At 44.7% G+C, this 17039-nt stretch overlaps 1 protein-coding gene across 1 annotated transcript in view; it reads right to left on the reverse strand.

Annotated features, from left to right (window-relative positions):
- The window catches only part of LOC100337076 (ATP-binding cassette sub-family C member 4), a 166644-nt gene extending 154604 nt beyond the window's left edge, over nucleotides 1-12040 (reverse strand). The window contains exons 1-3 of the mRNA XM_025000154.2: nucleotides 11511-12040; nucleotides 5873-5983; nucleotides 5219-5339 (exon numbers count right to left, since the gene is read on the reverse strand). Of these exons, the coding sequence (XP_024855922.1) occupies nucleotides 5219-5339; nucleotides 5873-5983; nucleotides 11511-11584 (306 nt within the window). The 5' untranslated portion in view covers nucleotides 11585-12040. The remainder of the gene's footprint in view (nucleotides 1-5218; nucleotides 5340-5872; nucleotides 5984-11510) is intronic.
- Nucleotides 12041-17039: the final 4999 nt, after the last annotated feature.

Raw genomic sequence — 17039 nt, forward strand, 5'->3', positions numbered from 1 at the left:
AACTGCTACTCTGTCTTCAGAACTTTTCCTGTGTCTATTTCTCAAAGAATAAGCTCAAAATAACCTTTCTGCCAGAGATTTGTGGGGGTAACACATTCTGCTACCCTTCTATTCTTTTTTATACTTTTGAAATGTTACTAAATATCTACAGGAATAAGAGAAGAAAAACAAACTATAGAAAGCAATTGACAGAGGACCACAGAGTTGCTATCAGAACAAACACCTCCTCCTGGCTCTGAGCATCAGTGGAGGCTGTGGGAGGAGAGGAAGCCTCAGGACAGAACGCAGAGAATGCTGGTCTGGGTGTTAGAACACTGGGCTTCAGAAACCAGGTAGGATGCCCGCAAGTCACATGACTCTAAGCCCTCCTATAGCTCCAGGTGTTCATCTGTGGAAATACCTGCCTTGTCTACCTCGGAGGATTCCTGGGACAGCTGAGTGAGCTACCACAGCTTAAAGTGCTCTGCAACCACCATTAAAACAAGTGGTTTTGATCACTTTTATTATCAGATGGTGATATGGCTTTTATTATCACTTCTATTATCAGATGGTGACTGCAGCCATGAAATTAAAAGATGCTTGCTCCTTGGAATAAAAGCTATGGCCAACCTAGATAGCATATTAAAAAGCAGAGACATTACTTTGCTGACAAAGTTCCATCTAGTCAAAGCTATGGTTTTACCAGGAGTCATGTATGGATGTGAGAGCTAGACCATAAGGAAAGCTAAGCACCAAAGAAATGATCCTTTTGAACTGTGGTGTTGGAGAAGACTCTTGAGAACCTCTTGGACTGCAAGGAGATCAAACCAGTCCATCCTAAAGGAAATCAGTTCTGAATATTCATTGGAAGGACTGATGCTGAAGCTGAAGCTCTAATACTTGACCACTTGATGTGAAGAAATGACTCATTGGAAAAGACCCTGATGCTGTGAAAGATTGGAGGCAGGAGAAGGGGATGACAATGGATGAGATGGTTGGATGGCATCACTGACTCGATGGACATGAGTCTGAGCAAGCTACTGGAGCTGGTGATGGATAGGGAGGCCTCGTATGATGCAGTCCATAGGGTCACAAAGAGTTGGACACGAATGAGTAACTGAAACGATTATCAGAAGTTCTGGGAAGAGACTTATTCTATCCTTAATGGCAGAGGTTGGTTTCACAAAGGGTTTGGAAAACTCAGTGCTGCTTACAGGCCATCATGGCAGGACAAGAACTCATCAGAAAAGTCATTTGTAAAAGCCACGTTTTCTAGATAGTAATTAATGTTTCATTTATAAGTAGACTGCTAAAAATTTTAACCATTATGAATGTAATCTTTTAAATATGAGTCACCTACTTCCCTAACTTCTTAAAGAAAATAGATTGAGTAGGTGGGGGGAATGAGTGAAATAGGCAAGGGAGATTAAGAGGTACAAACTTCTAGTTATAAAATAAATATGTTGCAGGGATACAATGTACAACATGGGAAATATAGTCAATATCACTGAAATAACTTTGCATGGTTACAGATGGTAACTAGGCTTAATCATGGTAATCATTTTGCAATGTATAAAAATATTGAATTGGGACTTCTCTGGTAGTCCAGTGGGTAAGACTCCACACCCCAAATCCAGGGGCCTGGTATAATATCTGGTCAGGAAATTGGATCCTGCTCGGTCTAAATAAATAAATTAAAATGGGAACTGGTATTTAAATAAATAGATAAAAATACTGAATCAAAAAAAAAAATATTGCATCACTATGCTGTACACCTGAAACTAACATAACACTGTAAATCAATCACACTTCAGTTTTTAAAAATTCTTTGAATGTTACAATAAAAACTTACATATTTTTTAAAAAAGAAAATAAAAGAGGTTAAAAAGTATCACAGTCATTCATGGCTCAGGGTCATCACTGTGGGTATCACTGACACCTAAGGGCTAACGCGATGCCCTCAGGAACCAGCAGGGCTCACGGCAGGCCTGCTCGGCAGGTCCCATCCACTTGCTCAGTGCCCCCTCCTCCTCTCCCTTGCTGTGTGGTCCTCAGTGGTTGCTCTCAGCTCACAGTATCTTTGCCACCAGCAGCCACTCCTCAGCCTCCTGGGTTGAGCAAAGTGAGGGACACATGGAAGAAAGTGTTGGGAAATAAGTGCAAAGCCCACTGTAGCTCTCTGGGAACCAGCCTTGAGTCAAGGCACAAAGCCCAAAGAGGAACTCAGAGGATTCTGTTTACTTCCTGCCCATCAACTGATCTCCCAAGTGAAGATTTACACAAACATGTGCTTCCTATAGCCTCCACCTGGACCAGAGACCATCAGCAAAAGTGACCTCAGACAAAGGCCAAGTGCCCAGACAAGGCTGGGCCATTTACAAGATTCCCAGGGAAAGGACATAACCCCCGGCCACTCCACCCCTCTCAGGGGAAGGGACTGGGTGAACCCACTCTGGATCTCAGGTCACCCCACTTAACACACCAGCAGTGGAGACCTCACCTCTCAGAGAGAAGCCCTGATGACCTGGGGAGGTGGTCTCTGTGTCTCTGGTCCAGGAAGAGCCTTCAGGCTACTTCTCTCCATCCTAAGGGCCCCGGACAGGCAGACACCTGTCCTCCCTACCTGTGGTCCCCATGGAGGTGCACACAGGGGCCAGGTATGCTCAGAATTTCCTGGCTGTTCTGTTTGAATTAGAGGTGACCTGAAAAAGCTCCACATTCAACTTTAGCCTGTACTTGTTTCTCTGAGCATTATAGTCACTCCTCTATTCTCATAGGACAGAGGTTTTCATACTTGAAATCCTAACCCCAAAAGCCTGACTTGGACAGGCATCTTCCTGTTGGTGCTGCCAGTGTTTCTGGAGGAGGCCCTGCCTGTGCTGTGGGTGGTAACAGCACATGTCTTGAGAATCATAGATGATCCATGAGGTATTTTGTGCATCAGAGGAATTAAAAGAAGGCTGGCAGTCACAAAGGAAATGTGTTTGAGTTTTAGAAAATTCTGGACCAAGTATAGATCTTCCAATATCTAAAATACAGAGACCAGTGAGTAGTACAGATAGATCACAACATGGAAAGTTGCTCATACAATCAATTGTTTAACCAACTAGTACTGCTGCTAGTAGAGAGAATGAGCCTCCTTATTTTCCAAGTCCATTACTCCCTACTTGTCTGCCATGACCACCTAACAACAAGTTTCCTGAAAGAGGGCCCAGGGCTCTACCAGTTGCACCTTATGCAGCCCCAGGCCTGGCCTTCCTGAATCCTCAGCAGGAAATATTACTGGGGCTGGAAAACTGTGAAATCAACACTCCCAGCACTACAGTGGGGAGGGTTCCCTCTCAGGAAGAACCCCAGATCCTGAAGCCCCTCTCTCATGATATCATGAGGCCTCTTCCTCTATGTCTGCTTCTCCCATGAGCTGCCACAGCCAAGACTCAGGACTCAAATTAGGATGGGCTCCATCCAAAGCTTAGTGACCCCACTCAAGGGGCTAACAGCCCAGGACAGCAAGAAAAACCAGCAGCTGAGTTCAAACTTAGCCTCATGGACCATCTATTGAGATGTACCTGACTTCAGCTTCCTCAGCATCTGGTACCAAAGGGAAATTAGAGAATCAGGGACAGCAGAGAAAGACCTGCTCCAGGATATAATCCAACATTAAACCCTGAGGCTACTCATCCAACCAGGCCCCTGGCATGAGCCACAGGCAGACACCAAGGCCCCAGGGTTTCCTGATAAGAATTCATGAGAACTCTGCTGTGTGAGGTCAGGAAATCCTGCACAAACAGGCCACACCAGTTTGTCACCTGTGTATTTCAAATGACAATGTACTGTGAATATGTGGAAACATCATCACTGGGACAACTCCAAAGAAGGGCTGGGACAGTCTAAGGAGCAACTGCCCCCTATCCCATCCCCTGCCCTTCATAAGGCACTGCAGTATCTCTGTGGTCAGAGCCCTCTCTAAGGTGGCACTTTGCCCCAAATACCTGTCCCCACCCTCCGGCACAATGGCCAACCTACATTTGTCATCAACGAGAACTCCATCTCCCAGGACCTGTGAGCTTACAAATTCTCTGATTTCCCCACTTGTGTGGGGTGGACTTCAACTGCCCAGCTGCCCACTGCCCACAGTGCCCTTCAGTACAGCACAGCCTTTAAACAAAAACCACACCGCCCACCAGTAAACCACCTGGCCCACCCACCTCACTCCCAACACAACAGACTGATGACAGCTCACACCTTCTCCACCTAAAGCATCCCTTTCACAGCAACTGCATCTTCCACCCCTCCTGGTCTCACACACTCACAGGCTGCCTGTGTTCCTAAGGCAGCGCTAAGGGACCACAGAGAGCATGAGCCACCCAGGGGGGTCTGCAGCAGAACTCCAGCAGGCTCAGCCAGAACAGGGGGGCTGACGGCACTGTGTCCCCAGGTGGACTGTCTCTCTGGGGGATCTTGACCAGATCTTCAGGGTCACTGACCTCACAGCTTTCTGTCTCTGGTTTGCCCTGCACATCCCCTCCTCCACCCTCTGCCAATGCCAGAATACCAGACTCCCCCTTCAACCAGGAATCTGCTCCCACAACCAGGAAAAGAAAGCAGCATGGAGGGTGCAGAGAATTCACGGTGAAGCTGGAACTCCTCCCCACGGGGGCTTTGCTCACAGTGCCAGCCCACGGGGAAGGGGGAAGCCTGGGGAAAGGTGTGCTCTTAGGAGTTCTGGGCGGCTACAGTCCAGATCCAGGGCCCTGGGTTCTGTTCCCCTGGCGGAGGAGAGGTGACAATATCTTCTTAGGAAAGCATTTATCAGTGACCTGGGCAAGTTAACAATTATTTGCCAAGCGTCTGTAAAATGTATCTTGTTCTGGGCTCGAGTCCAAGTGACCTTCCTCTAAATCACAGGACATATATTGCCTGAGGTTGTAGGAATCTTTTGGTCAAAGATCAGTCTTTATAATGAGCATCATGAACTTGCTAACGTAATATAAAATGTCTTTTATTTCAAGGCCATGCTTCCACAACACTGTTTTTTATCAGTTAAAAGAAAAATAGCAACCCCTGGAGTCCAGTTCTTGCCCATTCTAAAGATAAATACAACCTCTGAGCTCTATCATGTTTCCATGAGGGTTTATCCTCAGACCTTAGACCACTGGCCTCTCTCCCCACCGGTCTGTCCACCTCAGTACTCAGATACATACATCAAAAAGCAGTGCACAGTATGAAAATCTTTTACCTCAAGAAATGCAAACATTCCCCAAATTAAATAGGATTTCCAGTAACACTTTACGATCGCTTTCATTAAAGAAGGCTCCCGTGCATCTTTCTCAGCTCTCTTCACTTCCTGATCCCAGTGCCTGCGATGAGAAACAGCGCGCAGTGAAGAACAGCGTGTCCACCAAAGGGAAAACGGGACCGGGTGGAGTGGGAGAAGAGCCTGCACTACAGGCCGCTCTGCGGCTGCACAATAGATGCTGGCTACCTGCTCACAGGGCTCCTGAAAGACGAGCGGTGCAGACTCTGAAGCACCAGAAAAACAGGCCTTGAGGGAAAAGTTCCAGATTCTGGAAATAAGTTCCTGCCAAGCTTTGCTGGACTCACAGGTCATGAGCAGCTCAGGAGGGCAGACACCCTCCTCCAGGGGCCCCACCTCCGGGGACAGAGCTCGGCCTCCAGGGCCGTGGCTGCGGGCTCCCTCCACGTCCACAGATGCACAGGGAACACGTGCCTCCAAAGTGAGCTAAGCCTGAGGTCAGCCTGAGGGGACTGAGTGTGCAGCATCAGGGGAGGAGGATCAGAAGAACCCAGAGGAAGGCAAAGCCTGCCCCAAACCTTTAGCCCCATGTGGAAATTCTCACTTCCACCCCTTCTCCCAGCTGCCTGTGCTCACCCTTGCAGCTCTTCTCCGAGGTGCTGGGAGCGATCTTCCGGAAGCACTGAGTACATGTCATTTGGTTCTAGTTTCCGCTTATAACCCATTTTAAACAAGGGGTTTAGCCACCTGGTAAAAAAATTTAAAAAAAAAGAAAAAAAGAAAGTGACATATATCCAAATTACCCTCAGTTAGAATCCTACATTCACAGACTTTGTTTAAAAAAAAATAAAAGTCTACGTTTTCAATATAAAGATATGGGGGAAATTAGATACATGCTTTCAAACACATGCACGCATCTCTGAAGTGAATTGAAGCCGCTTAGTCATGTCCCACTCTTTGCGACTCCATGGACTGTAACCTACCAGGCTCCTCCAGCCATGGGATTTTCCAGACATGAATACTGGAGTGAGTTGCCATTTCCTTCTCCAGGGGATCTTCCTGACCCAGGGATCGAACTCAGGTCTCCCGCTTGCAGGCAGACACTTTACTGTTTGAGCCACCAGGGAAGTATATATCTCTAGGTATTGGAAAGTCACACTGGCTTATACATGATATACTTTAATTAAAGCAACCTGTTTGTGGCCTAATGAACATACATTGTACATCTGCTTTAATTATTATGTAAAAATACATTTAGAAATCAAAATAAAGTTACTGTGGTTCAGGCTTGCAGAATACAGCTGAATGGCCATTGTGGGTAAGGCTGCAGATATAGTCCTATATTACCGAGGACTTAAATCTTCTGAACAGTAGCAGATTCAAGGATACCTCCAGTCATGTTCGAAGCAGTTGCAACCTTGAAGTCTCAATATCTCCTTAGATTAACTGTCAACACATAGGAATTTTTACAGGAAATCAGATGGAACACAGGTCTCCTGCATTGCAGGCAGATTCTTTACTGTCTGAGCCACCAAGGAAGCCCAAGAATACTGGAAGGGAAGCCTATCCCTTCTCTAGGGAATCATCCTGATCCAGGAATCAAACTGGGGTCTCCTGCTTTGCAAGTGGATTCTTTACCAGCTGAGCTACCAGGGAAGACCCTGGATACAACACCCTGAGTCTAACAGGCTCTGGACCCTGACTTCCTTATGGCCCTGTCAGACTCCCCTAAGCCAGACCACTATGTGAGCCTCTTTCTGACCCCGAACTCCTGAAGACATCCTAAAGATAAGCAACACCTTCTGACATAAAATGCACAGTTGATTCTTCTTATCCCTGGCAGATTCATTTATTTTTAAAAGTAACGTTCAAAAGGGCTGGAATTTTATTGACTATTGGGTCTGTCACCATCAGCCTCAGTCAGAGAATAAATATAGCCCACCAGACTTTCAGGGAACTGCACTAACAGCTTACAGCATCACCAAACTATGGTTTAATTCCTCCACGCCCAGGCTTCTGCCCCGAGACATCAAGATTGCTCCATTGCCACCCTTCTGCAGCAAAGGCATATGTGTTAGTCAAATCCCTGCTTTCTAGGGGCCCAACCAAGCATTCAGTATGAGCCCTCCAACCTATAGGCATGGCCCACTCTAGACGGTTATCATGCTTAAGGGCTCTGGGAATAGGATCATACCAAACATGGAGAGGTCTGGCTATGCAGCCAGTGTGCCCTGGATGGAAGGACACCAACCATTAGCCTAAATGTGACTCAAGAAAACCCAAAGACAATGTGTGTGCACCCCTGAGGGATGTTTGTTCCTTAGGGCTCTTGTGGCAAGGGCCACCCACGTTGGGCCATTAACTGTTTCCAAGAAAACTCTACCAGGGGAAACTGGGCTATAGGTGGTTCACAACCCAATGCAGGTTACATTCAGATTTTAATTACACTCACACCACCTCTAAACCAAAGGGGTCATTCATCTAGTCAGGAAGGGAACTAGACTGGTAATAGCAGGACTTGTCACTCTTATAGGATCCCTGGTGAGCCTAACACGAGGAACAATTTATAATGCCATAAGTATAAAAGAAGTTGCTTGGAGAGTGGCCTGGGTAATAGAAAATCCAGTTCCAAACTTAGAATGGTAAAATCTTCACTGGACCCTCAAGCCCAGAAGACATTTGACCACTGCAAAGCTCCTGATTACCTGCTGGCTAATCAAGGGGGAATTTATGCCCCACTAACCATTTCCTGTTGTTTCTATGTTAACATGAATGGTCAGATAGAAGAGAGGGCATCCCAACTGCTAAAGAAAGCTGCTTGCAGACAGAGAAAGAGAAATATCATATGGTATCATTTACACATGGAATCTTAAAAAAATGGTACAAATGAACTTATCTACCAAACAGAAATAGAATTACAGATGTAGAAAATGAACTTATGGCTACTAGGGGGTAAGGGAGGAAGGGACAAATTGGGAGACTGGGATTGACATATATAAACTATTGTATATAAAATAGATAACTAGTAAGAACTTACTATATATAGCAGAGGGAACTCTACTCAATACTCTATAACTCTGGAATGGCCTATATGGGAAAAGAATCTTTTAAAAAGTGGATATAAGTATATGTATAACTACTTCACTTTTCTGTGCACCTGAAACCAACACAACATTTTAAGTCAACTATACTCCAAAAAATAATATTTTTAAAAAACAGAGAGAGGGCCACTTGGTTAAATATTCAGAACAAGAAGGCCTGGCTGAACTAATTTATGACAGGATCAGAAGAGCTATTCCCAGCTTCCCTGAGCTTCTAAGGCCATTCTTAGAACCTCCTACAGTTACTCTCCTTCTCTTGCTCTTTGGTCCATGATTCCTCCATTGTCTCATTAGTTTTATCTCTTGGAGAACCGAGTCAAGCTTCTGATGGTCTTTACTCAGGGCTATGAGAAACTGGGACTCTAGCCTGTTGACAATCAGATTCATTTTGGTTGAATCAGGAAAAATTCTGCTCTTGCTTAGCAATGCCCTTGCTTAGCAGGAAGTGGTATCAGAAGACTAACCTTTGCCCCTCAGAGTCCCTCAGAAACGAGGAGCAGTAAAAAGGAAAGGCTATTGCCCCTGAATTATATCCCTGCCCCTTTCTCAAATAAAAACCAACTGCTCTTATCTGAGTTTCACACTCAACCATAAAAAGAAAGAGAAAAATAAGAACTGATTAGAACTAGCCAGGACCCAAATGGCAGAAGACCTAACCTCCAGTAGACATAGAGCCTCATTACACATTGACTGTAATATATTAGCCTGCTAAATGACACACCCACCAGGACCACTACAGTTGACAGTGGCTATGACAACAACCTGAAGAGTTCATACAAGGACTAAAAAGGAGAGTCGCCTCAATTTCAGGTCCAAACCACACCCGGTTTTTGGGTAAGCCATGAATATTCCTTCCTCTCTTAACTTAATTCCCTTCCTTCTACCTTAACCCTCCTATATTCAGTGTCTAAGCCAAATTGGGCTAGAGGTTGATTTGCAAACTAAGTCTCCATCTCTCCATTCTTTGGTCACTGAGCAAAGCTTGTGTTCTACCAGTCTCACCATCAGTTTACTTATTGGTTGTTGGAATCAGAGTGAAAAAAGAACCTCCCCATCATGATAAGGGGTCTCAGCCTGGGCTAGGATCCTGAAACAAGTCCAGGCAACCAATTCCATGACAAGCACAGCAGTTACATACACAAGAAATGTAGACTCCAGAAACAAACTTCCTGGTTTGAAATCCCACTCTACCACTTACTAGCTGTGTGATGGTAGGCAACTTACTCAATCTCTCTGCTTCAGTGTCTTCAGGGAGAAGTAAGAGGTAATAGCTCCTTTCTCTCCAGCAGGAAAACTGGAAATGGATGTCAACCAATATCAAAGAGAAGTCCTCACTTTTCATTTCCATGCACGTATGTTTTGAAAGTCCACCAACAGAACGAGCTTGGAGAGTTCCTTGCCCTGCCTCAAGTTAAGGAGATGTTTGCCTGATTTGTTATTATTTACAGTAACCACATCTGTATTCCTTCTTCAAGATCCCTCTTTTCTTGTGCTGTGCTTAGTGAGTTGCTCAGTCATGTACGACTCTTTGTGATCCCATGAACTGTAGCCTGCCAGGCTCCTCTGTCCATGGGGACTCCAGGCAACGATACTGGAGTGGATTGCCATTTCCTCCTTCAAGGGATCTTCCGAACCCAGGGATTGAACTCAGGTCTCCTGCATTGCAGGTGGATTCTTTACCATCTGAGCTACCAAGGAAGCTCTCCTCTTTCCTTAGTGAAATGAAAGTAGCTCAGTTGTGTCTGACTCTGTGTGGCCCCATTGTAGTCCATGGAATTCTCCAGGCCAGAATACTGGAGTGGGTAGCCTTTCCCTTCTCCAAGGGATCTTCCCAGCTCAGGGATCGAACCCAAGTCTCCTCCATTGTTGGCAGGTTCTTTATCAGCTGAGCCATAAGGGAAGCCCAAGAACACTGGAGTGGGTAGCCTATCCATTTTCCAGCAGATCTTCCTGACCCAGGAATCAAACCAGGCTCTCCTGAATTACAGGTGGATTCTTTACCAACTGAGCTATGAGGGAAGCCCTTAAGGGCCATCAAATGGCCAAGAGATGTAGCTACACACACTGAATAAACCACCGTCAAAACAAGCATAGGAGCTCCCATGCCCCAGGGACCCCCTAGGCTGTCCCATAAAAGAAGGAAATATCAGAATTTATGGAAAAGATGAATAGGTTAGGGTCCAGAAACAAAAGACCTAATCACCCAGGTGTGATTAAAGTCCAAAGGTTCAGGCCTGCCTAGTTAGTAGTCCCAGTTATCAGATGAAAACTTTGGTTAAGAACTTCAGCTCTCTGCAGCGTTTTTTCATTGGTGCTTCCTCCCGGCTCAGAGACCTGTCAGTGGTTTCAGGACCACAAGACTCCTGGGCAGGACCACCTGCATCAAGACCATGCACTGCTTCTCTGAAGGCTAAAATCTAGATAAGACCCCACTCCCCGAGGGTTTGGTCTTCAAAGGTAGAAGTGGAGATATTTGCAATAGGGAAAGGGGCTGTGGCCAAATACACACTCTGCTCCTGTCCGTGTGTTCCAGATGAAAGCAAAACATGTTCCAGAAATAGTGTCCCCATTCATTTCATAAAAACCAATAGTGTTTGGTACTCACATGAATTGGTCATGACTAAGTACTAGGACATACAGTCAGTCACACAGGGAGAGAGGGAGGGAGAAAAAGAAAGACAGGGTCACAGAAGCGGGGAGAGAGGGAGTCCAAGGTAGCTGGAAGTCAGATGTTCACCTAAGGAACATGGGAAAAGGTGGGGACATTTTTGGAAGATGGCAAAGGTGCAGGGCAATAATTAGATAAAGAAAGTTGTTCATAAGCTGCTTGCTTAGCCGGGAAAGGTGCAGCTTTAGTTCAGAACTGATTGTGAATTCCTGAGCGGTTCTGAGGAAGACAGATAAGGTGGGGAGTAGGAGGCCCAGTCTCTTCTCCCACTGGGCTGTGACTCCCCCTTGGCAGCCTCCCTACCTCCTGCTCTTGCAGCATCAGCTCTCAGGCTCCTGAGACTGGCTGTGTGGAGAGCAGCAAGGCAGGTCCCCGGGTACCTCTCCCAGTCCTGTTGCCCCCTACCTTGGGCACCTGGGTGTACTCCCTCGCCTTGTCCCTTGGTTCCCAAAGGAGCTGTCAGTGTCAGGCATGCCGAATGTCACAGCTCAGATGGGGCACTCACCAGACAAACAGGCGCGAGCAGAAGTTAGCGTTCTGTAGCGGGTTGGGCTTCACCTCCGGGGACACAGGCAACATCTTGCCGGCCAAGGTGGACACGGACTCAGTTCGCCCTGCTTAGGAGGCAGTGGGGCTCCTGATGCTCCTGGAGGTGCTGGCAGGGATACTGGAGACTGGCCACCTCGCAGGTCCACTGGGTGGGAGCCTGAGAATACCTGCTTCTGAGAGTGGAGTTCGGGTTGCTCCAGGTCCCAACTCCCAGGACTGAGCAGCCTCCAGGGACCACCTCTGAGGCACCCACTCTGTGCAGCTGCTCCCACAGGCATAGAATGGAGGCAGCGCACCACGTGTGGGGCTGCAGGACCAAGAGACACCCAGGTAGATGTTTCCAGAAGCCCCACGCAGGTGGAAGGCAAAGCTACCAGCTCTTTGATAAAGGCAGCAGGCTGACTGTGGGGCACAACCAGCCCAGCTCCGTGGAGCGCACCTGGCTGCAAACTCTGCAGAAGTTCCTGCTCTGAGCCCAGGCACTCAACCAGAAGGTGGAGACGGGAGGCTCAGGCCCCACCCACCTCTGCTGCTCAGAGGCTCCCCATGGGCTGCAGAGGAAACCTGGAGAAAGCTGGCAGAAGGAGATAGCAACCCACCCTCTGGGCATGCTGCCCTCCTCAGGACCAAACAAGAGCGCTGTGGGAAGGTCTCCAACTGGAATGGAGCAGGACCTTGAGGGACTTTCCTGGGATAGACCCTATCCCCACCGCATGCCCTCTGCCTGTCTCTTGTTTGTAGAAAAGCTTCAGTCTCCCAGGCCTCCTCTGAGTTACAAAAGGCTGGCTCAAGAATTACTGATTGGAAAAATGTGAACATGTACTAACAAAAACTTTATCAATAGATTAGCCATACAGCAGTCACAGAATCTTTAGTTCCTCCCTGAAGCCTACAGATAACAGGGTCTAGTGCACATTCCTCAGTTGTTTTGCAGATGCTTAAAAGCCCACCAGGTGAGAAAAGTTAACTGTATGATGACCATGATAAACTGGAACCTAAGGATTTATGATAATAACCCTTGCTACATTACCCTGCTCCTCAACATCAACCTATCAGAAAATAGCACATGAGCTAATCAGGTACCCTGGACTCTCTCCCTCAGCTTGCATTTAAAAATCTTCCCCCAAAATCCACTGGGTAATTCCAGCCTTCCAAGCATGAGCATCCTGCACTTCTTGCTTGACCCTTGCAATAAACGTTTCTCTGCTCAGAGCGCCAGCATTTCAGTTTGTTTCTTCTCACTGTACCTGGGGCACAAGACCTTGGATTGGTCAATACAATCAGCAGCCAAATATTTGACCTTGGCCAACAACAGGGTTTAGCACAGATTATGTTTGTAGAGCTGCAAGATTTAAAGAAACGCAAGAAAAGATTAGAAGACTTCAAATGATCTCGGTAGATGAATTCATGCTGTCACGGGAGATCTCTGCAATATGTGAGATGTCTTTTGACATCTCAGGTTACATTGTTGGGGGACTTCAGTGAGCTTTTTCCTGCCCTCCTACAAGGGGCATTTGGGACAGAGAGATTGCCTTATGATTTCTTTCATGAGTTCAGGGCCTGCCTAGTAGAATAACAGTGGCATATGTTACATAATATAGGTTATGTGCATTTCTAGCGAACTTACTTCACTTTTAACTCCCACAATGCCCTATTCAGTTCAATCGCTCAGTCATGTCTGACTCTTTGTGACTCCATGGACTGCAGCATACCAGGCTTTCCTGTTCATCACCAACTCCTGGAGCTTACTCAAACTCATGTCTATCGAGTCGGTGATGCCATCCAACCATCTCAATCTCTGTCATCCCCTTCTCCTCCTGCCTTCAATCTTTCCCAGCATCAGGGTCTTTTCAAATGAGTCAGCTCTTTGCATCAGGTGACCTAAGTATTGGAGCTTCAGCTTCAGCATCAGTCCTTGCAATGAATATTCAGGACTGATCTCCTTTAGAATGGACTGATTGGATCTCCTTGCAGTCCAAGGGACTCTCAAGAGTCTTCTCCAATACCACAGTTCGAAAACATTAATTATTCAGCACGTGGCTTTCTTTATAACCCAACACTTTCATTCATACTTGACTACTGGAAAAACCATAGTTTGACTAGATGAAACTTTGTCAGCAAAGTAATGTCTCTGCTTTTTAATATGCTATCTAGGTTGGTCATAATTTATTTTTCCCAAGGAGCAAGCACCTTTAATTTCATGGCTGCCATCACCATCTGCAGTGATTTTGGAGCCCAAGAAAAGAAAGTCTTTCACTGGTTTCCATTGATTCCGCATCTATTTGCCATGAAGTGATAGAGCTGGATGCCATGATCTTGTTTTTTGAATATTGAGTTTTAAGCCAACTAAGAAGTTATTATGTCTGTTTTCCAGATGAGAAAAATGATACTCAAGGACAGCACTTTTCCAAGGTTTTCGAATCAGTAAATAACGAATCTTGATTTGGATTCAAGTCCAAGTCCAGCATGATCATCTCACTTGTGGATGGCCAGTGCATGAAAAGTGTCTAGAATATGATCTCTGAATGAATCAGTGATTGTAGGACTGAATGAACAAACTCTTGGGCTTCCACTCATGAGCATTATTTGTGTGGCCGTCTTACCATCTCAGCAGCTTCTCTTCCCCTTCACATTAAATGAAGAAAGATCAAAAAAAAAAAAAAAAAAATGAAGAAAGATCAAAGTTTGTGGTGCCTGTAACAAGATCATCTCATTATTCTTTGATAATTTCCCATGTACCTTGGCTAAAATCGTGTTATTAATAATGACTTTTAGCTTCAGTTATGCAAGATATATTCTGCAGAACTAGTGTACAACAATGTGGCTACAGTTGACAATACTGTACCATGTACTTTTCCTTTGTTGAGAGAGTAGATCTTGGGTGTTTTAAAAAATACAAAAAAATTTTAAAAAGTAAAATGGTTAAGGTGTGAAGTGACAGATATTGATTGGCTTGGTGTGATGAGTATTTCACAATATATATGCCAAGTCATCAAGTTGTACATTTAAATATATACAATTTTTGATTGTCAAGTATACCTCAATAAAGCTGGAGGAGAAATCAATTTTAAAGAAACTCCCTAATGTATTCTTACTGTATTCAATTTTTTATAACTCAAACATACAAGAATGTCAATACTAGTGTTGATGATTTTCTATTGATGGGCATGATGGTGGTTTCTTACACTCTTTTATTGATATTTCTTGGATGTTTGAAATTTTCTGTTGCAAAAAGGAAGACACAGTTAAAAATTGTAATTTTCAAATAGCTACCTTTCTGGTGTTAACTCCTTCTCAGATAAGGCAATCTACAACCTAAATAATCACTCCTGACCTAATTTACAGTTCTTTTTGCAATTCTCTATATTTTCCATCCTTAAAAATGTTCAGCTACTAGTGCTACTTCAAAGATGAAGAAATGTCTTGCTAAAGTTGGAAGTCTAGTGAATTCACTTGTCAGACTGCCCCAGGCTGTTCTCACCAGTCCCCAAACTATCTCTGTACCATAATTAGCCATCTCCAAATTGCCAAATACACTCAGTCCTTTCAGTTTCTGCTATCTTTTTAAATTTTAACTAAGATCTTTTGAAACTTCTTAGCATTATTTTCTAAACATTAACTAATATGACATTGAGAAGAAATGTTGAGATCTAGTGTGGAATTGTACAGAGAAGCCTGGATCTGGAGCTGGGGGACCAGAGTTCTAGATGCTTCACTTATTACCTAACCTTTCTGATCTAACCCTTCTCAGGTCTAAAATTGGAAGTCCTCACTCATCCTACTTCATACAGATTTACTGTGAGACTCAGAATTTGTGAAAGCATTTTGTAAAAAACTAAAACCTAAAGAACAACATACAAATAAAAGTTTTGTTGTGGTTGTTTTGATTTGTTTTGAACAGATGTTTAATGAATGCCTTCAGGGGCAGGACCACTAAGGTCAGGCACAGGCACAGAGCTTATAAACATGGAGGAGATGTCATAAGACTATCTGCGCTTGTTTACTGATCTGAAATGGTTCAATACTATAACTAAAGAAGCAATAACAAGTGATGGAGAGGATGCAGAGAAACCAGAATCCTCATAGACTGCTGGTGGGAATGTAAAATGGTACACCTATAAAGTTGCCACATAACCCAGCAATTCTGCTCCTAGTTATCTATCCAGGATAAATGAAAACATATGTCCACATGAAAACTTTATTACAAATGATATAACACCATTATTCATAAAAAGCAAATGTACACCACTTTATGAATGGATAAATAAAACCTGGTATTACACGCATAGCATATTATTTGTCAAGATAGATATACTGATGTATGCCACGTGGATGAACATTGAGTTAATGAAGCCAGCTACTGACTTTAGTGAGGATGACAAAACAACATCTAAAAAGAAATTCAGTCTTGTTGGGCTTGATGATTTATTTCCAAACAAACCTCAGTGATACATGATGGAAATCTGTATTTGTGCAAGCTTTTAGGAACTAGGCCACAGAGAAAGAGGTGAGCAATGGGTGAGGAAGAGAAGCTTGATCTGTATTTAGAGCCACTTCTCATTACTTGCGTAATTACCACCTGGGCTCCGCCTCCTGTCAGATCAGCAGCAGCATTAGATTCTCACAGAAGCACGAACCCCACTGTAAACTGCACATGTGAGTTATCTAGGCTGAGTGCTCCTTATGAGAATCCAATGCCTGATGATCTGAGGTGGAGCTGAAGGGATGATGCCAGCACTGGGGAGCACCTGCAAACACAGATTATCACGAGCAGAGAGGTTGATGACACAGAGACTAAAATAAGTCAATTGCTTGCAGACTCATATCAAAACTCTATCAGTGAGTGGCAAGTGACAAGCTGCATCTGCCAGCAAGCTGTTCAGTAACACATGAGTTGATATACTTCAATTGTACAGCTGCATTTCGGGAAAGACTTTAAATCAGAATCCGACACTAATTTTAATAAAGCCATGAAACTGTCCAAACTGTTTCACCAAATGGTGACCAAGTCCCTTGCTTCAAAAGACAAGGCTTTGGAGTTTTTCAAAAGGAAAAACATGAAAATGAAAAACAGAAGCAATTAGTGAAGGCCTTCACATCATCAAATACGTCTGCACTGAGAGCATTATTCTTAGTGGCAAACTTTATTGCTAAAGCTAAGAAGTCCTTTATTCTTACTGAAGAGTCAATCCTGCCTGGTGCTGAGGACAACTGTTGTGAACATTTTGGAGAAACTGCAGTTCAAAAGGTGGAACATTTCCCTCTTTCAGCAGTACCATAGCTAGATGAATTGATAAATGGCAGAAGATATTGAAACACAATTGGTAGAGAAGATGAATGAGTCACCATGGTATGCAATCTAGCTTAACATGTCTACCAGTGTTAACAACAAGGCAACAATGCTTGTTTCTGTGAGCTGTATTTTTCAGGAGGATGTGCATGATGATATGTTGTGCCCTTTTGTGCCACCCAATACCACAGCTGC

The sequence above is a fragment of the Bos taurus genome, chromosome 12 (assembly GCF_002263795.3).
Source record: "Bos taurus isolate L1 Dominette 01449 registration number 42190680 breed Hereford chromosome 12, ARS-UCD2.0, whole genome shotgun sequence".
Classification (NCBI taxonomy): Eukaryota; Metazoa; Chordata; class Mammalia; order Artiodactyla; family Bovidae; genus Bos; species Bos taurus.